Raw genomic sequence first — 27,060 nt, 5'->3', positions numbered from 1 at the left:
GTGCACTGAGGCAAAAGCTTTGTGTCCAAGTGAGAAATTGTGCTGGTTTGTGGAATCTAGTTTGACCTTATTTGAATTGGGTGTTGTGAATAATATATATATATATATATATATATATATATATATATATATATATATATATATATATATATATTGAATGGGTCTTACCCCAGATTGCATGGATCAAGCTGGCTATGAACACTTGGTTGATGCATAGATTTTAAAGAAGGAAAAAGCTAAATCCTCCAGAGATAAGCCAAAACATTCTTCGAACCGACCTGCATCTTTTAGATTTGAACAGTTTCTAAAATGTATGGATGAACCTGCTATTGTCACAATCACATATTTCCCCCCTCCCCCTTGTGTGCGTGTGTGGGGGGGGGGGGGGGGGGGGGGGGGGGGTAATTCCAGAACTGGTGGTTAAGAATAAAAACTCTGGACATTCCTGTTTATCAGCAGCACCAGGTCCCCTGAGCAAGGGATTTAACAGCCTAAGATCCTGACCACTAGGGGCACCATTGTACAATAATGCTAAATATTCCCCGAATATTCAGTAGTTTGGATTGGAACCTTGTATATGTTTGGTAAGGCAACCCACGTGATAAACCCTTTTTCAACAAATTTTAATAACAATATAAATTATTGAACACATTTTCTATTTCTTCAGATATCTATTTGACATAAATAACAAGCCCTAAAAGGTCTTGCTTTATAGGCACCAGAAGCATATTCAACTTTTGTTCGGTGTGTCCAAAGCTTTAGGTTGTGGTTATTTGGCACTATCTGGTGGTCTGATTACAGCAATATGTTTGTGCATGGTGGGCTTTCTTTCCCTGCGCTAAGGCTGTATATCCCCACCAGGACAAGGGGGTTATGAGACTGTCATACTTCCTTTCGGATTCTAATAAAACCTTTCGGACTAATGCAAGGGAACAGGTGACTGATCTCAAAACTCTGAATTAATCCAAGCCATGTGTTTACTTCACTTCTTATTTATAAGTCAGAATCTGGAAGAAATAACTGAAGAGTACAAAGTAAGTGTTAAAACATTTATTTTTAACAGTCATGATAATCCAAGAACTACAGAGAGATGCAGCCAACTTATCTTCCATCGCCATCTAAGAAACAAAAGACCAAAAAAAAAAAAAATGTCACAGTATTAGAATTACAAGCAAAACGAGTCGTTCTCAGTGTCGTCACTCTGCTCTGGCACCTTGGCCTCATCATAGGTCTCACCTGAATGCTGGATTGGAGCATCATGATCTCCCCGCTTTCCAAGGACCAGCAGGGAATCACTGCTTCCACTACCTGAGAGAGACTTTTTAAAAAAAAAAAAAAAAAAAAAAAAAAGAAGGAAGAGAACTTAAGGGTATAAGCCAAGGTTGTACAGATCCACCATTAGACCTGTACATCTCATCCAGAAGCTGAAACCACCATCTTAATGCTACAAAACAGTTAGCTACAAAAAAAAAAAAATCACTCATGCAGAAGTGACATATCTGTAATTGTTACACCCTTCCTCTTGCTTCTGGGGTCGTATACATACCAGTGGGCAAAGTCACATCTTCTATGCACACAGAGTCACAGCAGGAACAAACACTGTGGTTACCTTCAAGTTCCACCCAGCTGAACAGAGACATTAGTAGTTACTCACATGAAAACTACCCAAGAATGTTGCATGCTGCTAGAAAAAGGATGGCACCTCATTGGAATGCCACCCTCCCAAAAAAACCAAACAAAAACACTTTACTTCTAGAAAATTAACACATCAGTAACTGTTGCCTTCATCTTGAGCTACCCAAGACATGCAATGAATTCTGAAATGGACCCTACCTTTTTGTGTTCTTCTCATAGTGGCAGGACTTGGTACTCTGCGTTACCATGCTGCTGGTTACCACCATTGTGCAGTGCATGTAGTACTTGTTCACCTTGAGAACAGAATGGAGAATTATTTCCTCAAGACAAACTATACACCAGATTACTGGGAGCAACTTGGTCCACTTCACAGCTAACCATCTGTGTCCATGCATGCAAGCAGCGCTCTTCACAGGCATCTGAACTATATTGAATGAGAGTTGGGTCACACTACCTCGATACAGCAGGATGACTGAATCAAAGCCTTGGGTTGCCATTCACTTCATGCAAAGTCACATTGCCAACACATGCTGTTAATATAGTTCTAGGTTGTATGAACATGGCATTGGTGTCTGAATTATGGAAGAAACCTTAATTGATCGCATTGGAAGGGATCCAGGCAGCAATGAAATAAATATGACCAGGTGCCAGAGGTGTGCCAAAACCCAGTATAGATTAGCAGGTATAAAAGGGAAGCCTACCAGAGGGGACAGTGCGTTGAACTGGAAGGCATCAACAAAGAAATTGATTGTATTGTTGGTTCTGGGAGTCACAAAATGGGAGTTACAGGTTTCATGCCTGCTGTCCACCATGCACCTGGAAAGGGAGGGCAAGTGCAATTAAATAAGAGCATGTGATGTTGGATCGTTAATCTAGAAAGGGGTGCAGATTAAAAAAAAAAATTGGTAAGCCCTGGTATATTTAAAAAGGATGATGGAATTGCTGTGTTTAGGCAATGCAATTCCAGAGTCAATAAAATTACTCCCAAGTCATTACCCTGCAACACCGTCATTTTACTACACATTTTTTGAAGTTGTACATTTGCCTCTGTCTGAAACAGTAGTTCAGAGTAGCAGGGTTGGAGCATCCCCATGAAGCAGTGGTTTCAGAACAGCTGATCTTCACAGAAAGCCAAGAGAGCAGCAACCAGGTTTTGGTATAACCAAGTCTTACCCATAATTCTCAATCACTGTGTATCTGGGGGTTGAATTTAAAGCTGGCGAAGCTGTTGCATAACAGCGGTGGATGAAAAGCTTAGTCCCAGGAACAGTAAGATTTGTAGTAGCTTGGAAGTGTATGGGCTGTCCAAGGTAGAATGTATTCATCATGGGATCAGGAACCCAGTCACCTAGGAGTAGAAGGAAGGGGTGAGGACAGCAGAGAAGCATGCAGTTTAGGAGTAGCATGAAAACACACACTACTTTACATGGAGTCAATCAAACCACTGCAGTGTAGCACCTCCTGCTACATAACTTCTGCAAAGTATGTCATCTTCCTATTCAAATCATGTATTCCTCAATGTGGCACACTTAAAAAAAGATAACACCCAAGCATGTACTATACTTAAGACAAATTGCTTTTACTTATTTGTAACCCAGATTTCACTCAGTTCTGCTTACCATTCACTGTTCTTAAGGCAAAGCCATAGTAGGTCTTGAGATTCTTGAAGGGAGCTGGATTCCTCCAAAGTGGACGAATGCCATGCCTGTAGACGGATACCTACAACATGAAGCATCAAGGCGACACGTTTTCAATGCAGCATGACTTTTGGACATTAGCTTCTTTAAGAGCAGCTTGAAACCAGGGCTATTTTAATACAGAAACTGAGGAAGAACAGTTTTCATTATACTTGATTTGAGCAGCCTTTTGATGCGGCTCAATTAAATGCACTAGTTAGCTTGATCAATGCTGCATAGTTACACCAACTATGTAGTCACAAGAACGACCTTACCTATAGTAATTACACTGAATGGGTACAGTGAATGGCATGGATCTCTGAATTGCACCGTTTTGAGCAGATGGGACATAATGTAGAACGTTCTTGTAGACCAGCTTCTATCTTTAAAAGGTGGGGTTAAAAAAAGTTAGATTGATATTTGGAACATTGAAAAGCCAATATATCACGAGTTAGCGTTCGACCAACATTTAAAAAAAAAAAAACCCCACAATAGCGCCTAATTGAATAAAGTAAGATTCAGTGACACGTCTTATGACTGCAAATTATGCCAGCCAAAATCCCTCCTGTGACGACTATTTTAGAAGTTCGAGAAACTGCCCTGTCAGAACAGACACACACGAAACGTAACGCCATACAAATATGCACGCAGTGACTGAAAGAATATCTACACATTTAAAATTATAATGTAACACTCTGAAGACCCATCTATTGTTTGCAGCATTTACTTTATGCATTTATTTTTAAAGACAGAAATATTAACGTCAAAACGCTTCAGAGCATGGGATACTCAGACTCCTTGCTTCCACACTCTTTGAGGTCGTAGGTAAAGAGAAGATACGCACCAAATACGCCATTGCTTCTGCAGCGGGTCCCCAACGTTAACTGGCCTGATTTACACCTGAACCCGTACATGTCTGTCCTAACCCACACATGCATTTTGTTTGGTGTGCACGACACACGGACCGCTGCAGCAAGGCTAGTGGGTAGCGGCCGAGGCATGGGAATGATAGGCAGGGGATTTATGACCCTTTGGAGCGCAGGCGGCACGGGCGCATTGACAGGGACCGCCCGAGACCTAACCAGCTTAAAAGGGAAGGGAGTGACAGGCACTGGGATGCCGCGAGGAGGAACAAACTTTGCAGGGTACGATTTAGGTTGTATTGAAGGTTTAACTGAGGTACCCTCGCTCACCCCCGTTTCCAATTGTTTGAATGCTGGGAAGGCATTATCCCGGTTTTCCTCGCGGTAATGGTCTGTACAGCCTCGTATCCCTCAGATCTCTGAAAATGCAAAATACCTACAACAAAAAGGTAAGAAAAAAGCGCCATCACAGATGGCATAACTATCGGACCACCGCCAGGTAACCATCTCCAATACACACGGCAAGAACCGAAGAGATAACCTGGCTTTGCCAGACCACACTTTTATAGAGCTGCCCAAAACACTGATCACCTGTGACCACTGCCATAGAATGAACTCTGTAGTATATATGTAATTAGCACCTTATGGACTCCCGTTACAGTTAAACCACAGTTCAAATGTCAGTCTATCCCCCGTGTGCTTTACAGCGATTGATATTGACTTATTTTATGTTTATTCTGACAATTGCTTTTTGTGTTTTTATTTGTTTGTTTTGAGTTTCAAATATAACCAGTAATCTTTGCACAATCGCATTTATTTGGGTCGTATTGCGTTGTTTTAACTACAGCGCGTAGATAATGTTTAGGGTATCGCTGCACCTGTATGAATCAAACCACGAGCCAACTTTCTAACCACTTTGGTGAAAATCCTGTATGTTTATAATATGTAGTTAAATAAGAATAATTAAGCGAGATAGCTATTTTTTTATTTTATTTTTTATTGTGACGTAATTTCCTTCTGATATATAATACGTATTATATGCTATTGAACCAGAAGACACATGGGTCCCCGAGGGCCAGGGTTGAGAACCACTGAAATAGATTGAAAACAAAATTGTGTAGCTGAAAATGGAAAGCCGCTTGTATAAAATATTTTTTTTTTTAAAAAGTCCTGTCTCTTTAAGAGAGTAAGGGGTATGGTCTTCTTTCTGTCTCTCAGAATGATTCACCTGGAGTGTCTGCTTCAGGGAGGAGTCTAAATGAGAAAGAGAGAGAGGAGTAAGGACAAGGGGGTTACAAATAACAAACAAGCAGAATAAACTCTTTAAAATGAGCTGAGCTCGGAAGTATCTACAATGTGCAAGTTGGGTAAGTTTGACGTCTTCTTTCTCGTGTTCATTAAGGAATATAACATACAGAGTCTTTGGTTGACAAAAACACCCTTCTGGGTTGATCTCACAGTGCACTGTTTTTAGAAGTTTCTTTCGGTACAAGACCTTTTTAGTAGCATGGTAGTTGCTTTCTCCATCGAGAGATTGTGAGATTGGAGTTCACTGGTTTGTCCGCCTGCAGCCGACATGAGACTTTGATTTGTTAAGTGTACAAATGGACATTTCTTTTGTGTAATTCCCTCTGTAAAGGCAGAAACCTGTTTGGTTGATTTAAAATGCAGGCGTGTGTTTTGATTGACTGAACAGACACACCTGAATCTCTGGGTTTATATGCACACTGCTGTCAGAGGGGCTGTATCAAAGCTTGTTCGAACTTGTATTTAACAAACACCCTTGTCCCTCAGCCCTCATCAATTACAAAACCCATAACTGCTTACAATCGCCAAGGTAGCTCTTCCCCGCTTTGAAGTGCAGTGCAGACTTGGACAGTAAGACATCAGCCTATTCCTGCAGCTGATGGCAGCTGCATTGCAGTGGTAATGGTGCCACAAGGGCTGCTGCAGTGGTATGAGGTGCCATGGGCAGAAAGGTGCCACAGAGGGAACTTGTTCATATATATTTTTTTTACAAAAAAATGAACAGCATTTTTAAAGAGGTAATAAGCCAAGTTTAAAATATGCTGGTAATTATAATGCCTATTAAATGTTTTCAAATGCAAAGCCTTTCATTATTTGTTTTAAGAGTAACATGACTTGAGTAAATACATTTTCGGGGCTTTATTTTTGAACCCCTGTCTATGATGTAGTGCCTTTCTATTGGAAATGAAAAGTTCAACTGCACAGTGATCGAGGGAGCAGTGAAATGGAACTTCAGGTAAATTGGAGTTCTGATTCTTTGTCCTGGCTGTAGTTCCGAACCAGGCATGATGAACAGAACACCTGCGCACAGCTGTGGACGAGCTCATAATAAAGGCAGCATTTCCCCATTCTCCTGTGTCCGATCACAGGTTTGAAAAGCCATGATGCAGTTTGCAGGGATTAAAAAACCACCACCCGGCTCTCCCGTCTTCATTTTTCTTTAGTGAAACGCCCTTTAGTTTCAGCCGAGCCCCAGGAATACATTTAAATGACTGATAACCAGGCACAGTTGTTTAATTATTATTATTATTATTTATTTCTTAGCAGACGCCCTTATCCAGGGCGTAAGCAAATACATTTCTAATATCAACAAGCTGCGTGAAATGACAAAAAGCACTTGTCTTTATCACAGCTGCCTTGCTTTCTGTTATTTTGTGGCATTCTGCCCCATAATTAACTTTACAGAAAGACTTCCCTCAGATAGCTAATGGAATAGTTTGGAAGTGTTTTTTTTTCCTGAAAAATGGTACATACAGGCTACTCGTTACAATTTTAGATTTGTTTATTGGTCGGCAGTTTGGAGTTATATTTTTTTAAAATATAGATGTAAAAAGTAGTTTTGGATACAAATATTTTTCATTGAATTAAAAAGAAAAAAAGATAATTGCTGTATTGGGGGAATGGCATCCTCCTATGAGTCTATCTTGCATTTGCGTCTTCCATATGTTGCCATATAAAGACAAGAAGAGAAAATTGTTTTTGTTTATCCATCCCTGTATGAGGTCTGAAGTTATCGTTCCAGACCTGTAAGCTGCAGTGATGAGATGTAATTCCTATTTATTTTCTAAAAGTATGAAAATAGAATGTGTACTCTGTGCGTGTCTGGGGTATGTTTTTAATATGTAACCAAACAATCTGAAAACCGAGTCGGAGAAAACTAGACATTCCTTCATTGTTTAAACATTTTTTTAGTTTTATTGTTTGTTGTTAAGCTAATTTTTAAACAATGTTTTAGGTAACGAATTACTAAACTCAGAATCCATAACACTATGTTTGGTTTGGAATTATCAATAATAACTAAAAACAATAATATTTGCATTGTCAATAAAGTTGTTTTTTTTTATGTGTGTGTACATAGAAAAAGTATATATTTCCATCCCTAAGAGTTCCAACAGTGGGTGGGACAAATAGAAAGTGGTGCTCACAAAACCTCCATTTACAGGGCTGGAAATACCTGTACACACTGTGGTTAATGAAGCTTGTAGTAAAACCTGGAATGGGTGAAACTGCTAAGCAATAGGAGTCTTACTTGTAATCTTGCAAGCCTGGGGTTTCTGCAACATAATGCTGTGTGCATGTTACTTGTTATCGTGTAGTCATGCACCGATCAGAATCCCAGTTCTAACCCTAGTGTGTGACCCTGAATAAGCCCTAGCAGATCCATTAGCACACTCGCCCGCAATGGCATCTCGGGGCTCTGTTGCTGTAACTGTGGCTGTGTTTGTTTGCTGTGTGTTCAGGCAAGCTGGACGATGCGAAGGCCATGATGAAGACGGGGCTGGGGATGATCATTCTCGGCCACACTGTCTTCATCCTGGGTGCCATCATTCACGGCACGGTGCTGCGTCACGTGACCCGGCCAGAGGACATACACAGCATCGAGTATGCCATCGCGAACATCATCGCCGTGGTGTCCGGGCTGGTGGTGAGAGACGCACGCGCACACACGCACGCACGCTCCTGTAATAACCTCTCTGCTTCCCTGACGGCTGTAGAGCCTAATAGGAACGGGACATTCTCCTTAAACAGCTGAGTCCTCTTAAGCACTCTCAACGGGTCTGTTTTTCATTGTGTAACATTGACATGATGTTGTTCTTTCAAAAAATAAACTTTAGAGGAGTCACTGACAATATATTACAAAATGGTACCGCTTCATAAATATGTAAATTAATATGGAATTAACCATTTGCTGAAGTTTAGTGCCATGCATTTCCATTGACTTTATTAACATGTAACTAAACTTCAGCTAATGGTTATATAACACTCCTAGTAAAGCGTCTAGGAGCAGTATGGGGAAAGCACTTCATACCACACGTGAATGTTAATGGCTTTTCTCCACATGAATACATTGCCTGGAAAAGCAGGCTGATGCCTGTGTCAGTCTCTTCCCAGCTGAGAGTGTGACCTGCTATTGTTGTGTGTTCACAGTGTGTCATTGCGGGGATTACAGCTATTGTCTTTTCCAGAGACATCGGGAACAACAAGCTGGTAAGTCACGTCCCCGTCCCATGTCCCTGTCCCGTGTCCCCCTTGTATCCTGATTTATCTAACTTGTGCTCAATTTATGGTCCTGGCATTTGGTGTCCCGGGCAGGCATATTAATTCCCGGGGCACCTTCCTCAAAACCAGGAAGAACCAGGGGAAACCGGGACAGGTGGCAAACCTTATCACTTCCTGTCCTGGCAGTCACATGGTCTGGTTGAGTAAATCTGACCTACAGAGCAGGAAGTGACTAGGTACCAAGAAGCGATAAAACACTTGGAATCTGCTGGGAGGTATTTAAAAAATAATAAAAGGAGGGCCCAGAGAAAAACAGTACTTGATAAGGAAAGGCCTCTGTGTCCCTTCAGCTAAAACAAGCGTTGGAGAATCTAAACAAATAGAACAACTGTAGTTCTTGTCAGCAAACTCGCTATCTTTGCTCAGGCTTGCCCCTAGATTGCAGAGCATGTGTGAGGTTGGGATGACTTGCTGTGTGTGTGTCTAAAACCAAACAAGACACATTTCTACCTGTTTTCTTCTGAAAAGTGAACTTGTTTTGTTTTTTTGTTTCTACTAGGGTGGAAGAAAAGGCCCCCCAATAGCCAATTGAAAGCCTCTTTTTCCAGCACATTTAACATGTGACTGACTGATCATACAGTATTTAAAACCCACAGGTTTCTCAAATTTCCTTTTAACTCTTTCAGTGCTGCACACCAGTGTAGAGAGATAGTGAGCATTTGAATGGCTTTTCTCACAGCAGAATGATTTTAAGTATGAGCATTTAAGACAGTTTGTCTGACTTCTTCAGAACACGTCTATTAATGAATTATCTATGGGTTTCCTTTAGCATCGCAACACTTAGTTACCATTGTACAGGATTGAAAGAATCAAACAAAGATTATCCACCCAAACGAGAAATGTAAATCGGGTAAACCGCACCTTGTTAAGGGTGCGTCTTCAAATTACAAACACCACCACAACATGTCCGGTGCCAGGGATAGTCTCCAAATAACCCCAATATTTAAATGTTACCATATTTTACTAGATGATTATTCTTACATACTGTATATAGAAAAAATCTAGCTAGGTATATAACAAAAAAAGAAACAAATGATATAGATTTAAGTGAGAATGGATATGTATGTATGTATGGTAAACCTATAGACTTATGTTGTTCTGAGCATCAGCACACCCCTAGTTTTGATAATTGTGTTTTTATTATATTAAAAAGAGGCTTTGGAATCTCCGGTGCTCACCTCCCCTCCCCCCCCCCCCCTCTCTCTCTCTCTCTCTCTCTCTCTCTCTCTCTCTCTCTCTCTCAGAAGTGGATTGTCCTGGGCCTGAGTGTGATCAGCGCCCTGCTGGCTGGTGTGTGCGTCGCGGGGCTGGTCCTCTCGCTGGTCACCACCATCGTGGACGGAGGGAACAGCTTCCTCGCACGCTGCAACTCCAGCGACCCCTCGGGCTTGAGTCGCAGCTCACACACGTGCCCGTTCGACCCCACCCGCATCTACGTGAGTACAATACGCTCCTCTCAGGCTGCCATACGTATCGCAATATGATGTGTATCACGCTATGTGCGATTGGCTAGCTGTATGACGCACAATAGCGTGGAATGGTCCATTCACGATGGGCTGTTTTTGAGCCCTGCGTCTGTTTCTCAGGAGACGACGGTCACTCTGTGGGTGCCCCTGATCCTCCTTGCTGCGGCGGAGGCAGTAGTGTCCACCAGGTGCTTCCTGGCTTCCCTCAGTCTGCTGGGGATGCAGCTCTGCAAGAGGAGGAAGTTGGTGCGGGCGAGACAGGTAAGGAAATAAGCTGTAATAAAGCAGAGTGCTGTGTAATATACCAGCTGCTTTTCACCCTCAAGGTCAGAATGGCCAGTAATGCCATGCTGACCTCTCCTGGCGTGGATACTGCACACTATATATAAATATGCAGATGATCTCTCTCTTGAAGACAGGTTGTTGTATGTGTCTGTTGCAGGTCAGAGTGAGGTTTAACGAGGCGGTTCCCACGGAACCTGCGGAGAGGCAAGATCTGATGTCCCAGAGTGTCTGGATGTGAGGAACCCTGTTTGCTGATGATCCGCAGAAATACCTGGGAGCAGGAGCTCCCTTCAGCCCCATGCTGGGATAAAATAAAAATGTAAACAACTGGAGGGAGACGCATTTAATGGAGAGGCACTGCACTGTGCTACAGCCAACCTGCCTCCTTAACCAAGTCACCCAACAGACTGCACTGCCTACTCAAAACACACACGATTACAAAAAGAGCCTTAACCGATCCTTCTCTACCCAGAGAAGCAGGATTTCAAACGGACACCCCTCTGATTGAAAAGCCAGTCGGTGCAGCTTGTGGGACTCAGAGCAATCCTCATCAAAGAGTCTGCAAGTGACGAGCCACGCTGTTTCTGAAGCTCAGGCATAAGAATACAAAACCCAATCGTACGATATACGTAGCATATCTAAAAACAAACTTGTCCAATTATTTGACGCTGGAAAAAGACTTCTAGTCGAAACTTTTGTCCTGGAACTGTAATGGTTTTTCTATAGTCTGTATAAAATAAGACTCCCATTGCACAGCAGTTTGATCCATTCCTGGTTTTACTAGGAGTTTAGTATGACACACCTGAGCTTGTTACCTGTGCACTGTGGCTGATCAAGCTCATATTAAAACCTGGAATGTTTAAAACAATCAGAGTCTTATTCCCATCCCTGGAGTGCTGTTCTGCAGTGAGTTGTAATCGGTAAGGTCTCTCGTCCCTCCAGAGCCATTCAAACACCTGCGGGCACGCTCGATTAGAAAGATATTAAAACAGGTAAGAATTGAGATGTTATTGTAAGTCATGCCCCAGTTAGAAAGCAATATACGGCACTTTTAGAAAGTTAAAGGCTAGCCCCAGACCCTTGAGTAGCACTCATCTTGAACTGGAACTTTAAGGACTGTTCTTAATTAATTAAATCAAGTTTGATGGGCGTGAAAACTATTTCAGGAGAGGGTTAATGAGTTTATTCTCGTTTTTGCAAAGGATCTTTTTTAATAGAATGTGTGTATGTTAAAATAATAAAATAAATAATGTGGTGTCCTGCATTACTGACAACAGTACTTTAGTTTTCCTAATTTCTGCCTCTCTTAGTTGTGACCAGAATCCATTTTGTGGATCTGGTAAGCGATTTTATATGCTGCGCTTGTTTGTGGGAGGGAACATTGTGTTACTAGAAGTGTAGCGGTTGGTATCCATGGTAACTTTGCAGGTTCCTCCTGTACCTGCTGGTTTAAGCTGAAGGTTTCAGAACCGGCTTTGCAACGTATCAGGCAGACACGCCCCATTTGGCATGAGTGATGCAATCTTACTAAAATAAGACAGCTGCACGGTTCCTATCTGTTAACACAGAGAGGCTTCGTGAGGGTTTTTGATTAAATATACAGCAGCATTTACAGGTGCTTTTGCATGTTAGAGCTGTGCCCACAAAGCATTAGTGTGCTGGGAAGTGCGTTTGCATCAACAACAAGGCTTAGTAACTCATTCCATACAGTCACCAAATAAGCCTCAGTGACTATTCCACGGTGCATTTCTTTTTCATTTTGTGTTTGAAACAATATGGGCTTGATTCTCAAAGCTATTTGCTGCAAAATGTCATTAGCATATTTTCCCAGAGTAATAACATGGCCAATAAAGTTACTAAAGCAGAAATAACATTTGATGCTGAAGCTTTTAAGTAGTCTTGAGTTGTTTAACTCGCTTAAACTTTACATAAAATGCACTGCCCGTTTCTAGTTCAAAGGCAACTTTAAAACACACATGTTGTAAACCCACATGCGATACATATATATATATATATATATATATATATATATATATATATATATACTGTGTATATGGAAACAAATCCTCTAATCATCTGTGTAAATAAGTTTACATCTGTCCCTTGTATCGAACATTATATATTTGTTTAAATGAACATATAGATTCAAAGGGAAACGTTATGTCCTTTACTTTTTTGCTTACCTGTTCAATATCATAGTGTGTTTTCTGTACCATTCTTTCTTGTGATTTGCCATACGTACAAACTATTCAAAACAAACATTTTTTTATTAACCCATTAAGTACCAAATAACATTCTTTGAAAAAAAAACACAAGCTGTACTTCTGCAATTTGACACATTCTAAATCGGTATCCTACCATTCAAATTTCAAATCTTTCAGACGTGTAAAATATTTACAACATCTCTTCCCAGCATCCTATTTTTGAGGACAGTCAAGTTAGACATGCTTATAATCTGACCAGTGAAATTTCATCACTGTGGGGAGGAAAACACCAAACAAAGGACCATTCTTAGGTTCAGTGTCTTATATTATATTGAGGCGTTGTAAAAGCATCTGAAGGGCTATAGTTGTCGAGTTACATTTACACTTTTATTCTTAACAAAATTAGAGTAAGTTATCCGAACAGTACAGATAAACAGAACCTTTAAATAACAGGTAGACGATGCCAGTTCAAAATGCTCCACAAAGTAGCCAGTCCTCAAATGAGGACAGCGGAACCTAATGGGTTAAGCAGATAGAGAACCACGCAGAAGACACACATTACGATATTAACAGCTCTTGGAGTACAGCTTCACTAAACTGCAGAGCAACACAGGGATCCTTTACAACACCAGGCTAAAGGCTGAAATGATGGTTATAAAACATTCAATCTCAAATTCCAGTTCAGAAGTGCAGTCGACTTGGAAAACATTTGGAAAAACTTCATTAATTAATAACCATGCATGTTTATAAACAAACAAACAAACATTTATATATATATATAATCATTTTTCATATGCTGTTAACCATACAATTGTAACCACTGTGGGCCCTATACACAAAACTTTAAGGATTGTTTTAAGGAATTTAAGGATTGTTTTTTGCTTTTTTAAAGTCAATTTAAATAATATAATCAAGTTCACAATTCATGAAACCTATTTAAACTGTTTGTTTAAATTCTTTGAAGCGCTGAGAATGTTTCAAAACTCAGTACTTTAATAAACTGTCCTTGAAACATTCCTTACCGTTAATAGGGCTCTATATGTTTATATAATTAACACATATAGCAATACAGACATGTGCACACGGACACCTGTTCACACGTTTCCAAATGTAGAAATTCACACCTGAATCGATGCTCCTATATTGCACCCCCAAAGCGAGACACATTTATGTGTACGTGTGTGAAACGGCAGTCTGGGGTTGCGATACGTGTTCATTATATAAATATACAGACTAAAATGTCATACGTTCGTGTGGATTCATTTCACATGGGCATTTACTGCAGTATAACTTAGCCATGTGGTTACACAAAGATTTACATACAGTACCTGTGTGGCTGTAAACACGTGTGTAAATGTTGCATAAAATGGAAATTTGCATTCATAATATGAAAGTGAGTGGATCTGACCTCTTTTCTAGCACATATATATATATATTACTTTTTGTATTGATTTGCGATGGGTGTGCTTAACAGATCTCCCACATATTACACACTCCCAGGGTTTCAAATCGGGGAGCGAGAATAATCTAGAAGGCCTGAATTGTCCATCTACTTTGGTTAAAAAGAGCCACACTGATGACCAGGGAGTTTTCAAAGAGCCATACAAAAATATTTGTATCACTAAATTGAAAAACAAAGAAAGATTTTAACATTTACTTAAAAGTAAAACAGCGAACTGAATTCTAGCAAAGACATTTTAAAAATAAAAAAATAAGGAGGCAAAGTTTAACCTGGACTGCACGAAGACACGGATGCAGTATGTTCGGGCTCATTAGACGTGTGTCATGTGTTCACACAATATCAATTCATTCGCATTTTGACTGCACGTCCAATACTGCCACATGCTGGGCACTCTGCGTATTACACCTGCAGTCTGGATTAACCCTACTCAATAGTATACATGCTCTATGTTGTGTTTTATTTTGGGGTTCTTGGGACCCCGATAGCCCCATCCAATATTAACGCCTATCGTTTAGTATGTTTCTATTCAGATGTAAAGTTCACTTGTTATATTTTTTATAACACGTGGAAAATGCATGCCTGTAAATTATGGTTTGAATTGTATTCCCTAACTTAAAGTTCAGATAAGGAGCATGTTTACACTTTACACAGTAATACTCTCAGTATATCATGCAGTGCAAAGACAGACCAAAACTTAGAACCAATATAACAATGTATCGATGAGCTCAATTACAAGAAAGTAACATGTTAACAGGTTTTAGGTAAAATAAAAAGATAATACTGTACGTCAAACCTACACGTACACGCACACACATGCACACACACGCAGCGTCCGCGCAAACAATTCAGCAGCTCCAGAACATTCTGATAATCCACCGCAAAAACCAGTACAAACCAGTGGGGTAGTTACCAGTTCACAACGGCGAGATATCGCTTCTGTGTCCCTTCTGTCTTCCAAGGCCAACATTCTATTCCAAATGCAAAGAACAATTCCAGGCTCCTACAGGTTGTCCCTGGTTTCCACACCCCCATCACTGTGGCTTTTTGGGAATTCCCTTCTGTGAAGCGTGATGAAGGAGATGGTTAAAAGTCTAGGCAGGTTGTGTTTTTTTTTGTATTATTTTGATTAATTTTCTTAAAATAACTAAAACTCGTCCCTCCGTGACACAAAAGACAGGAACCTTCATGCGTTTTGTCTTCGTTTCCCTGGGGCAGGAGGGGAAGCTCAGAACTGCGACGCGCTGCTGGGGTCACACTGCAGTAATCGCACGATTGAGGGGTCGCTTTTGGCACCTTTGATGAACTCCTCAAGAGACAGCTTGCCTGCAGAAAGAGGAGGCAGAGAGAGAAGCTTTAGACAGAGGTATTGAACAAACCCTTACGTTTCTGAAGATTCATTTACTTGTTCTGTAGTGCTCGTTGGTACTCACACACATCGTTCACAACATATTACTCCGGTTCTTAAATCACTGCGCTGGCTTCCTGTTAAATTCAGGATTTGTTTTAAAATTCTGCTTACGACTTATTAGACCCTTTTGAGATCAGTAAATACTGAACTTTGGGTAGTTCCTAGAAGATCTGAAATCAGGAGGGGCAAAGGCCTTTAGTTGTCCTGCTCCCTGCCTTTTGGAATATTTTTGTTTGATTTAGCTTATTTTTGAGCTGGATGGATTGATTGGCCAAGGCCTTTTCTGAGTTTATTGTAAAGCGCCCTGGGCCGCTCTTCATGAAGAACGCTTTATAAAAGCAAACTGTATTGTATTGTGAAAAGTGACAAACCTCAGTCCTGACTTGAACACCCTTGTCTTCCATTCAGCCTTGGGCCTCTCAAGCAGGCAATTGTGACAAAAGGTTCAGAACTCTGATGAACTGGTTATGTGGACCACAGTCAGGGAGGGCTAAGCCGATACAACTGAAGGTATTTAATTTGTGGTTTGGTACCGGATTTGAACCTAGATGCCATTGCGCTGAAGTTTTCAACACATTTCTTGATTTAATTTCTGCCTTTTTCCAACAACGTCCAAAAAATAAAATAACCCTTCATGCTGTCAAATATTTTAGAACAAAGAATGTTCCCTTCATTGTGTGAAGTTCACTATTAATACAACATCACGTCAACAGAAACTGAACAAGAGCTACGCCGTGCTGCTGTCTCTACTGCTTAAACTCTCGCTGCAGTTTAAGCTTCATTCTATCCCCTTTGCAGTGAGCCGAGGCAATTCATTCTAGTCCTGTTTACATTCTGACGTTAAGATTGAGATGGGGGTCTCAAGCCCTTCAGTCTCACGGACGCCTCGCTCCCCTCTTACCGTCATTGTTCAGGTCCATCTGTCTGAAGATCTTGTCGGTCCGCTTCTCTGGCGTCGACTCGTCCTCCGGCATCTTCATCACTGAGGACACCATCTTGTAGATTGCCTGGGGAGAGGGGGAGATGAGGAACCCGTGAAACAGAGCACTCCATTCACAAACACACTGCCGTTCTTAAACTTTTTTTTTTTAATATATATTTCTGAAACTGTTTTAGAGGACTGCTTTTAAATTAAAAAAAAAACTGTCCAAGAAACTTCTATCTAGTTGCGCAGCAGTAACCATACAAGAGCAGGAGCTGTAGACAAAAGATACAGTGTAATTCCATGGGTATCCATGCCCCATGACCTAAAGTGTGCGGAGAATGTCAAATTGAACATGATTGTGTAGCACTGCAGCAGCCTAAACACCTAGCTCCCCAATCTGTCTTTTCAACCCCCCCCCTCAGGAGGTCAGTGAAATGAACAAAAGCCATTAACGTGCTGAGGGATCCTATTTAGAAACCCTACATAGACATATAGAGGCTGCCCCAGGGCTTGGAGGGCAGTGCATACATTACTGAGTAAAACTGAAGAGGCTTCTTTGTCAGGCAGGAGTGGATTGAAGTGTATATCACTGTGTGTATAATTGTACCATTTTACGTTTCCCATCTATGTATCTAATTTATAATGTATATATGTTTTGTTTTCAAAGTTATGGCAATTTTTCAAACATAAGAGTTCACACAAACTGTTTTAAAATGCCTAAAAAAAATTAATTAAAAAATCACGACCGACAGGGAGATACATGTGGATGTCATGCTAACATAACATAAAAAAAAACACACAAATGCATAAACAGACAAATAAATAAAATTAAGAAAAGAAAGCATTTTCGTTCATTAAAATCACTCTGGTTAAAACTCCACTGTGATGTAAAAGCTTGTCAAACCTGCAGTGCGAGTGTGCTGTTACCTCGCATAGCCTTGGGATGATCCTCCCTTTCTGCTCACTCAGGACAAATCCCAGTTAAATTTAACTCTCTAATCCTTAATCACGGCCCCCTTCAACTCATCCAGCTGGGGTTAGTGTTCGCAGGGAGCCACAGTGGCCACAAGGCACCACGCTCACTCCGTGTGCCGGGCCAAGGCTTCCCTTCAACGAGGTTAGACACACACAGGCACACAGACACACAGACACACAGACACACAGACAAAACACATAAAGACAGACAGAGACACACTCAGAGACCAGACACACACAAAGACAGACAGAGACCAGACACACACGCAGGCACACAGACAAACACAAAGACAGACAGAGACCAGATGCACGCACACACACACACACACACAAAGCCATCCAGGCACACAGACAGACAACACAGACACAGACAAAATATCCACAACACAAACACACCGAGACAGACAAACACCGACAAAACACACACAGACCAAACACACACAGACCAAACATGCAGAGCCAGACCCGCAGACACCCCACCTGTACGATCTCCAGCATCTCGTCCCTGCTGATGTATCCGTTCCCGTCCAGGTCATACATGCTGAAGGCCCACTTGAGTTTCTGCTCCAGCTTGCCGCGGGAGGTGACGCTCAGTGCGATGATGAACTCCCGGAAGTCGATGGTGCCGTCGTTGTTGGTGTCGAAGGTGCGGAAGACGTGCTCGGCGAACTTGGAGGCGTCCCCGTACGGGAAGAAGTTGGCGTAGATCTTCTTGAACTCCTCGACGTTCAGCGTGCCGCTCGGACAGTCCTTCAGAAAGCCCTGGACAGGAGAACACAGGACAGTCACAACACCCATATCCTTTTCGGTCATTCTTAATTACATTTTTAGAGTTCTAGAAGTTGCCCTGCCAAAATTTTGAGGAAAACTTTGAGGTTCCCGGGTTCAAATCCCAGCTCAGCCACTGACTCCCTGTGTGTGACCCTGAGCAAGTCACTTAACCTCCTTGTGCTCCGTCCTTCGGATGTAACGTAAAACCGAGATTGTCAGTGACTCTGCAGCAGCAGTTATTGATGCACAGCTCACCCCCCAGCCCCCGTCTCACAGCTTGCTGAATCCCAGGGAAGGTCACACTCACCTTGTACCACTCCTGCAGCTCGTGTTCGGAGAAGTCCGTGTTTGCTCGCAGGTCCTGCAGCATCTCTGGCCTTAACTTGCTGTTTTGCTTGCCCATAGCGCTGGCTCTGCGTGTGTGTGTGCGTGCGTGTGTGTGTGAGGAGGAGGAGCAGCAGACAGCGAGTGAGAGCGTGTGGGGAGGCTGGGGGAGGAATAGGAGAGGTGCCTTTGAACCTGCAATGACAGAACAACAACAACAACGCTGCAGTAGGAGGACAAAACGCTGACGACAGGCAAATCACAAGCAGGTCCAGTTATACACGATGCAGAATATCCAGAAACATTAAGCTCTATAGCATTTTTAAATTCATTTATGACGGTGCTTGATTAGACTTGATTTAATTAGTATACATTTGATTAATTGAGCAACAAATAATATAACCGATGCATAATTCTGGAGTGGCTGCCCAGTCCCTTCCAGTTTACAACAGTACAATTTGCAAATGTCACATTTGACCGAGTGTGACATTCTTCGAGACGCCTCCCAGAGTCCCAGAGTCATGTCAAGGCTGATCAGACACAGGTCCTAATAAAAGTGGCCAGGCAGTATACATGCAAGCCTGTGCAGTTTACACAAAGGCTGTAAGGCGACAGAAATTAGTTGGCATAACAAGTTTGCACACAAATGACTTTGCCCTAGGTTAGAAGAGAAGTCTCTTAGGAATCAGACAGCCGGATATGGAAACCAGCCCATTCCTGCCTTGTGTGTGTGTGTGTGTGTGTGTGTGTGTGTGTGTGTTTGTGTGTGTGTGCGTGCATGCATGCATGATGTATGGCAGATTCAAACAGATGCATGCTATACCATGCAAGAGTAACACAGTTACAAGGAGAAGAAAAAGCCTTTCCAAGCAGCACAGCAGCGATGCAATTATTCTCCTTCAGGGATCTCATCACATTACTCTTCAGCTTCTGCAATTAGCTACTAATATTTCAACTGCTTAGCCTGTTTTAAAAGTGCAGTGAGAATATAAACTCAAGCAAATTAGGGAGGGACTGTGCTGAAACCTTCACTAAATAACAGAATCCCACCCCCACCCCAAGATCACAGGAGTCTCCCCGAGTGGTAAACCTTGTTAAACCCACGATTCTTCCTGTGTGTCTCTATCCAGGCCAGGGAGCAGGAAGGCAGGCCTTTATCAAAAAGCCATTTCACATCATGGATTCCGCTGTGATTCTGTCTGTCTTGAAATGACTCAAACCCCTGTCAGGGTGAGCTCTGTGGCGTTATTGAGGGTAATGCACCGTATTAGCAGCTTCATGAAGGGCTTGGATTCGAACCAGCAGATATAGCATCAAAAACAGGGCTAAAAATACAAGCCAGGAGGAGCTGCGACTGAGCTTTCATGGTGTGATTCAGAACCCACATGGGGATCCCAGCCCATTGTCAGCCCATTTCCACTCATACGGCTGACGCAATTGACATCTGTAATTACTCCATTGCTATTTCAATCTGCAATGTGGCTCTCCACATATATGTTGATTTAATTGCAGGGAAAGTGTGTTAAAGTGGGACAGCTAACTAAAAGTTAAAGTCTGAAACGTTTTATTTTAGAAAGACTCAATTTTCTTCTCTACACAGGGCATGCTTTAAAACACACCCTCCTGATCTTTCCTGCCCTAGATCCAAGAGAACTTATTTCAGAAAACCCATCGCGTTGGTGTCTCTGGAGTAACACAAGAATGAACTAATCAGGGCAAGAGAATAATTGGAAATTGCGCTCAGCGGGATTAGCCAACGTGACATCAGGCTTTGCACGAGGGGGACCGACGCGGCTCTTCATTCCTACAGATCGTTTCATGTGCTGAAGCACCTCAAAAGATCTTTACAGACTGAATGAACTACAGGACAGCGTGCAGTGACTGCAGAAGGGAAGCCGTCATTATGTGTTCAGAACGGTACCATGCACAGGGAGCGCTGCTGCCATGATCTGGTGCAGTAGGGGAAATGGAAAACGGAATTAAGAAAATCGAGAAGGTTTCAGTGGCACTACAATGGAGATGCACAAGCAGTCCACAACACTGTGTTCCATGGCAGAGAGGTCCACTGAATGCGCATGATGTACCTGGTCTCCAGGTCTCTCTACATCACATATAGTATAGCAGCTAGGGCTGTGCCGAAACCCATACTCGGAATTGCCTTTAAGAAGTATTTAAACAAGGTATTCAATAAATCCATTCATTAATACTGTTGATTTCAAAATAAAAAAAGCAGTCCTTCCCTCGCTTTACCAATCGATGGCATTAACGTCCACATTGAGTATTTTAAAAAAAACTTGCTTTAATGAAAAAGTCTGTAACATTCTCAATTTTATTTAAAGTTTTATGTCCCACAGTGTACTGGAACACAAGGCACTTGACAATTCACACACACCTATGCAGTGGTTTCTGTCCTACAGGCAGATCTGTGCAATCACAAGGGTATTATTAATATACACAGCTGGTATTCCAGGGTTCCTGATACCCAAGCACTGAATCTTTGTAGCTCAGCACTGGGATCCACCTACAGTACATCTTCACAAACAGTAAAAGATGAATGTTTGTTTCTCCTCCAATTCCCATTCTGGACACCTTGCTTCTTGATCCTGGATTGAACTTGAAAACGGGAGTCCTTATCCGAGAAAGCAAAGCGCTGCCGTTTAGTGTGGTGCAGCCTCCCAGCTTCGAAAGACAATGTAAGAGAAGACAAACAACTCGATCGAAAAGGTCACCATTCGCCTCCGACTCATTGAGATGCACAGCTCAAAACCACTTGTTCCCTTAGATACCAGGCATCAGCTTCCCAGAATCACTTCAGGTCTCTCTGCTGCTCGCAGCTCTGCGGATACAAAGCTACTTTAATAGAAAGGTACTTCTGAGATCATGCTAATGCACACTTCAAATCGACACAGGCTTCAGCCTACATCGTTCCTCTTTCTGTATGGCTTGGCTGCGTACACAAAAGCATTCGTGATGCACGACCGCTCACTCTCCATTTCCAACCTAGTGCCAAGTGGAACAGGTCTCAGTAACGCTGCTAATTTTAGTCTTAGTGGCAACTTGTTTATATAAGGATGCAGGTGTACTAAGATCTACTGTATAAAGATGTGATAAGCCTTTGTTCCATTGCAAGGTTTGTTCCCCTTTTTGAACATGGAATAAAATCAAATAGATTTTCCAAACTAATTTAAAAAATGTAGTAGCACTCTATATAGCACCATGCACTGTTTATTTCCAGTTTTGAATCGAGCTTTACAGTAATACAGGGTTAGACTCCCACACTAGTCCTTTAATCCTCCCTTTGTTTAGGTATATTATTGAAATGACTGGGTGCCTGGAGTCTGAACAATCAAGATCCTGATAAATCTGCTCTCCGCATGAATAAGTCTGACCCGAATCTGTAGGTTTACTATTCGGAGTATTTCTTACACAAACTAAAGGCAGAGTGTTATCAGGGGACAGGTTAATAGTAACACTCTGGTGTACCGATTGTACTTAGAGTCACCAGGATGTGATGTTAATGTTTAAAGCCATGTTCCAAAGCCAGCCTGATTCTGCAGACAAGAGGAGTGGACATGCATGGATTCATACAAACACCCACACACATATATGGGATCAACCTTCATGGAACAAGTCCCTTATGATGCGTTTGGTAGCAGAGAAGCAGCCCGGGTTAAAGACATGTTTACCTGGGTTCCCAGACCACTCTGATGGATTAATGTGGTTTTCTTGTTCAGAGCGATGCTGAGGTGCCTAGACCTAGACCCTAGACTGCCAATAACACATTTAACCTTGAGTGCTCTGCTGTGTCTTAAAGATAGCTTCGATCTTTCTAGATAAAGCATGAAAAGTCATGAAATCAATTGCTTCTGTCCGGCATCAGACTGTGGCATGGCAACCTTGTTTAAATACAACCCTTCCTTTATTAAAGTGTACTATGGGAACAGTGGTAAAAGCACAGCAAAGGACAGTGATAACAAAGTGAAGCACAGGCAACCCTTGGGAACGACAGTAATGTGCAGTTAATCATGGGAAAGCACAACAAAAGCTCAGTATAAGCATGGTTAAATGCGACATGACTGTGCAGTTTTCTGGTCGTTAATCGTGTTTGAAACAGAACATCAATACTCTTCAGAACAGCCTGGTTGTGGAGCTGTATATGGTTTCATAATACACAGAAGTAGAAAATCACAGGGTATAAAATACTGCACCGCATCAAGAGGAGAATGTGGTGCACTGTAAGGGGGGAGGAAAGCAGAGCCCTGGAGAGGAGTTACACACAGCGAGCAGCATTGCAGTCTGCGTAAACGAAGTGTCAGCTGCAAACGAGAGGCAAGACAGATGGGGAACCAGGGGCATGTATGATGTACTTAGCCCAAACGATGTTTAAAAAAAACAACAAACAAAAGGGAACATGGATCTGCTCCCGTAGGGTACGGTGCACATTATCATTTCTTATGAGTATGATTTCAAATTGCACAACATGTGCAGATCAAAACCAAATATAAATCACATGACTCAATTAGGCAAAGTGATCATAACTACTGCAGTTCAAATTCGTTCCATTTACTGAATGTTTTCATAGTTTAGCCTGCCCTGTGCTCTCCAGTGTCCCTTAGCAGAAAGCAAACCCTGTTTGTTTCCATTTTCCAAAGATTGATTCAGCTGGAGGGACACAAGCCCTGTGAACCTGTAAGCCAAACTGCTGTGCTCCAGCGAGTACTTGCAGCACTAGAGGGTTATAAATGTAAAGAAGCATTACAGGTTAAATGCAAGCTGTCTCCTCCAATATGAGCAAGCTGTAATGTGTAGCACTCAGTGACGTTCCCTTAGTGCTGGGGACTGGTTGTCTGAACATGTTACATAACCCTGCTCACACTGAAGAGAGGTATAATATGTGGATTATCCTAGAGATGTCCAAGCACAGATTAACGTAGTTAAACTCCTTTCACAGCACAGTACTGCACATGAGCCCAGCCATACAGCAGAGGAAAGGGTGAAGATAAAAAGCTGCAGGATTGAAAGAACAAGATGACAAATACAGTGCCTCCGAGCTGCAATGCATCTGTGTGTTCAAGCTGTAAAAATGAACAGCCCCAAGACGAAGCCTACCTTTACTTTACCCACGCTGTTTTTCAAACCGTTAACATACGCTCCAAACATAAGGTCAGGCTTAACACAAAGCAGCCTGCTGTTACAGCAGTGTGGTCGTTCTGCAGTGGGAGTCCTTGGAAAATATAGAAGCGATGTTATTATTCCTGGAATGGCAACGTGTGCAGAGAAGCACCACCGGTATACAGACTCTGACACAATTTCAACTAAAACACGTTGCAGGCAGGAATTACTGGGGCGAACGTGGGTTTAACACAATCGAATATTCTTTCAAAATTTAAAACGAGTTTATGAATATACAGTACTTTCGATCAGCTAGAAAACCAAAGTATTTAAAAAAAAATAACTGGGAGTAAAATGAACCTGGTACCCCATCATATTCCACGCTGTGTTAGTGTGAATAGAAACACTATTCTGTAATGTGTTATTACAGACGTCTCTGTCCCAGCACTAATAAGCAGGGACTGGGAATCGAATCTGCAGTGAGAGCTGTCCAAGTGGGTTTCTTGAAGAACTCTTATTTTCTGTCCTGTACCGGTTGTAACCAGAATGGCTGAGCAGAGAGCTGTACTCTCCAGGGTCTGAGCTCAGTCAAATTCGCAGCTTCAAAAATCAAGGATTTTTTTTTTTACCTTTGACTGTCCTCATTCCAGAACCCCCCGGTCCATCTTCTCTAGGTTTGATCGTGCAGTTTGAAGAACGCAGCGAAAGCGGGCAGGGTTACAGAGCCTTCGACTATATGGGTCATTTCAGCTACGGTGGCCCGAATTCTGGGAAGGTGTTTCCTCCTTCCAGCATGTGGTTGATAATACAGCTGTTTGAGAAACGGGTGCCAGCGCAAGTATGAGTCCATTCATAATAAGAGCTGTGTGTCCTCCACAGGGTAAGAGACTGGTACAAATAACCTGGACAAATAATGGCGTTGTCATTTTAAAAGCTTGTTTCAGCAATAATTAATATCAGAATTGACTGATGTCAGGAGTCGAATAAGCCCCACTTTGAGCTGGAATGACCCCTATAGAACAATAATGACTATACTATAGATTGAAGAGAGTCCAAGGTATATGAATCAATAAACAGCTTCGCCTGCACCTCACAAACAATATTATATATATATCTATATATATTTAGATATGTAAACATCTCACAATCCCAAAACGTACTGTACTACTATTAGAAGGGTCATGGTTATAGTGTAGTTAGAAGCCAACAGAAATCTGACATGAAATTTAGCTGAAAGACAGATAGAGAGAGAAATCAATTCCAAGTTCCAAGCTCAAAATTACTCACAATGTTTGCACACATTGTGCTGAACAGGTACATTGTTAAAAGGATGCCTGCACCACAAAAAATAAATCAATGTAAATATCATGAGTGAAATTAAAAAAAAGTGTGATTCTCTTTCTTTAATTTCTGTTAAGAGATGGTGTGAATTTAACCTTCTACTGCTGCAAGCAGACCTAAGCTTTCACAGCCACCTAGTTAATAAAGAAGATCACACAGAAGGCTAAATCAGGGGTGTTCAAAGCTAACTGTTCAATTCCTGGTCTTTGTTCCAGCCCTGTTCTAAAATTGTTGAAATAAACCAATTAAACCTCCATCCAGAATATGACGTAGTTAATTATATCATTTTACCTGTTACACCTCGACCTCCACGACCGTGACTGGACACCCCTGGGCTAAACCAAGGAAGAATGTCAAAAACTGACTCAAATGAATGACATTGTAAGTTTAGAACTCGGGATGCAGGTTGCCCTCTAGCAGTCAAAGGGGGTAACTGCAGAAGGGGACTTTAATCTTCGGTCTGCTAACCTTCTCTTTACACAACAGAAACCCTTTTGGAGGGAGAGTACAGATTAGCGGCTGCATCTAGCTGGTGGATCACTAATACAGATTAATTAATAAAGAGCTGACCTAACATCTCACAGCCTGTTTCACTGCTGACCTTAGTTAGAGTGAACTGTTTGTTTGTTTTTTTTCCAGGGTAAAGATGTAAAGAGAGGACTGTACTGCTGGACTGTACGTACCCCGCCCAGCACATGCTTGCAAGATGCAGTTCATTAGTATTGTTACTCTGACAGGGCTCCAAATGTGTCAATATGATAGCTCAGATATGGAATTACAAAACATGCGTTCTGGATACAGAACACTGCATTGATTCGAAGTTAGAACCATTTTGCGTCATTGATCCAATGGTACAGAACTGTGTGCGCTGCTTAGATTTACTAAAGAACTATACTGTAGCTTTTTATTTTATTTATTTATTTATTTATTTATTTTTGCTTATATGTATGCATGAAATAACGCCAACATGTACATTACCATAGGTTTTCAATCTGATTTTAAAAGTGAACAACACTGCGTTTGTAGTAAATTATCTTACACAGCATGCAAAAATAAAATACAAATAACAAATAAATAATAATAATAATAATAATAATAATAATAATAATAATAATAATAAATATGGTTTTAGATATACACTAATACCTCTAGAAATATATGTATTTTATACAGTAAATACATTTCTAAATATATAAACGCAATAGGATTAGACCATACTTTCGCCTTTTGTTGTTGTTGAAAATGCTGTATTTATGCATTAATAAGGAAGGTAGGGAAATCCGTAATAATTACTTATCAGTAAAACGCATTGAGTGCACGAATAGGACACAGACAGTGCAGTAACACCAGTATAAAACAACCTATTGAGGAATTCGCCTTCATTCGGTCGGTTTTACTTTTCTATCATTGTCTGTCTTTTTGCCTTATTTCTCTCCCTTTCCTACCAAAGAAACCGCGGGCGCCGGCACAAGTGTCAAGTAATGTCACGGCAGTTGTATGCACAATACAACTGAGAGGCTAAAAAAATACTCCGCAACAGCAATTCTGCAAAACAGCGGGCATTCCACACAGTTGCAGACGGCATTCACTTGAAATGCGGCAGCTGTGATAAAAAATATCAGACTCCCAAATGCACCAGTACGTACCTTGTCGCCGAGGTTGCTTTTGGCGTTTCTCTGCGTGTGTGTTAGCGGGTCCCTCAGAAGTGCAGCGTGCTGTAAACCATGTTACTGTATGAGCACAGTGGATGCAACCCTCCAACGCAGCGGCAGCCGACTATACAGGGCACGGAGTCGCTTCTCAGCAAGGTGAGGATGCTTATACTCCGGGCCAAGGCATTTAAACTGATGTAGCGAGGGGGGTTGCTACTGCAATTACGTGGCGATTTTAAAAGCAGGTCTTGTTTTATTAATTGATAACACAAAATAAATCTCAATATATTTTTTTTCTTTTTTTGTTTTAAGAGCGTTTTCAAAGCCGGGTGTTGTCTGTTTGCTGGATAATTCGTTTTTTTATGCCGGTGCAG

General features: G+C 41.6%; 3 protein-coding genes across 5 annotated transcripts; 1 reads left to right on the top strand and 2 right to left on the bottom strand.

Moving 5' to 3' along the window:
• Nucleotides 1-1,063: 1,063 nt before the first annotated feature.
• Nucleotides 1,064-3,371, bottom strand: LOC131699587 (zona pellucida sperm-binding protein 3-like). The gene is made up of 5 exons (XM_058996664.1): nt 3,255-3,371; nt 2,809-2,983; nt 2,337-2,451; nt 1,834-1,928; nt 1,064-1,118 (listed from the first exon to the last, which is right to left on the bottom strand). The coding sequence occupies exons 2-5, from the start codon at nt 2,961-2,963 to the stop codon at nt 1,064-1,066; spliced, it is 420 nt and encodes a 139-aa protein (XP_058852647.1). The 5' UTR covers nt 2,964-2,983; nt 3,255-3,371.
• A 1,148-nt stretch (nt 3,372-4,519) lies between these two features.
• LOC117413237 (keratinocyte-associated protein 3-like) lies at nt 4,520-11,791 on the top strand. Of its 3 annotated transcripts, none has more exons than XM_058997369.1 (7): nt 4,520-4,623; nt 5,393-5,541; nt 7,942-8,126; nt 8,630-8,689; nt 10,006-10,197; nt 10,348-10,488; nt 10,670-11,791. In XM_058997369.1, exons 2-7 carry the CDS (start codon nt 5,529-5,531, stop codon nt 10,748-10,750), a joined length of 672 nt encoding a protein of 223 aa, XP_058853352.1. In that variant the 5' UTR covers nt 4,520-4,623; nt 5,393-5,528; the 3' UTR covers nt 10,751-11,791. The 3 variants fall into 3 exon arrangements, with proteins under 3 accessions (XP_058853352.1, XP_058853351.1, XP_058853349.1); XM_058997368.1 differs by lacking the exon at nt 4,520-4,623 and adding an exon at nt 4,839-5,104; XM_058997366.1 differs by lacking the exon at nt 4,520-4,623 and having other exon boundaries at nt 5,195-5,541.
• A 589-nt stretch (nt 11,792-12,380) lies between these two features.
• On the bottom strand, nt 12,381-27,060 carry LOC117414009 (hippocalcin-like protein 1). The gene is made up of 5 exons (XM_034908768.2): nt 26,681-27,060; nt 18,565-18,776; nt 17,967-18,248; nt 16,488-16,593; nt 12,381-15,501 (listed from the first exon to the last, which is right to left on the bottom strand). The coding sequence occupies exons 2-5, from the start codon at nt 18,658-18,660 to the stop codon at nt 15,404-15,406; spliced, it is 582 nt and encodes a 193-aa protein (XP_034764659.1). The 5' UTR covers nt 18,661-18,776; nt 26,681-27,060; the 3' UTR covers nt 12,381-15,403.

The sequence above is a fragment of the Acipenser ruthenus genome, chromosome 23 (assembly GCF_902713425.1).
Source record: "Acipenser ruthenus chromosome 23, fAciRut3.2 maternal haplotype, whole genome shotgun sequence".
NCBI classification, from domain to species: Eukaryota; Metazoa; Chordata; class Actinopteri; order Acipenseriformes; family Acipenseridae; genus Acipenser; species Acipenser ruthenus.
The sequence above is the reverse complement of the archived record's forward strand: the minus strand, read 5'-3'. Positions and strand labels throughout refer to the sequence as shown.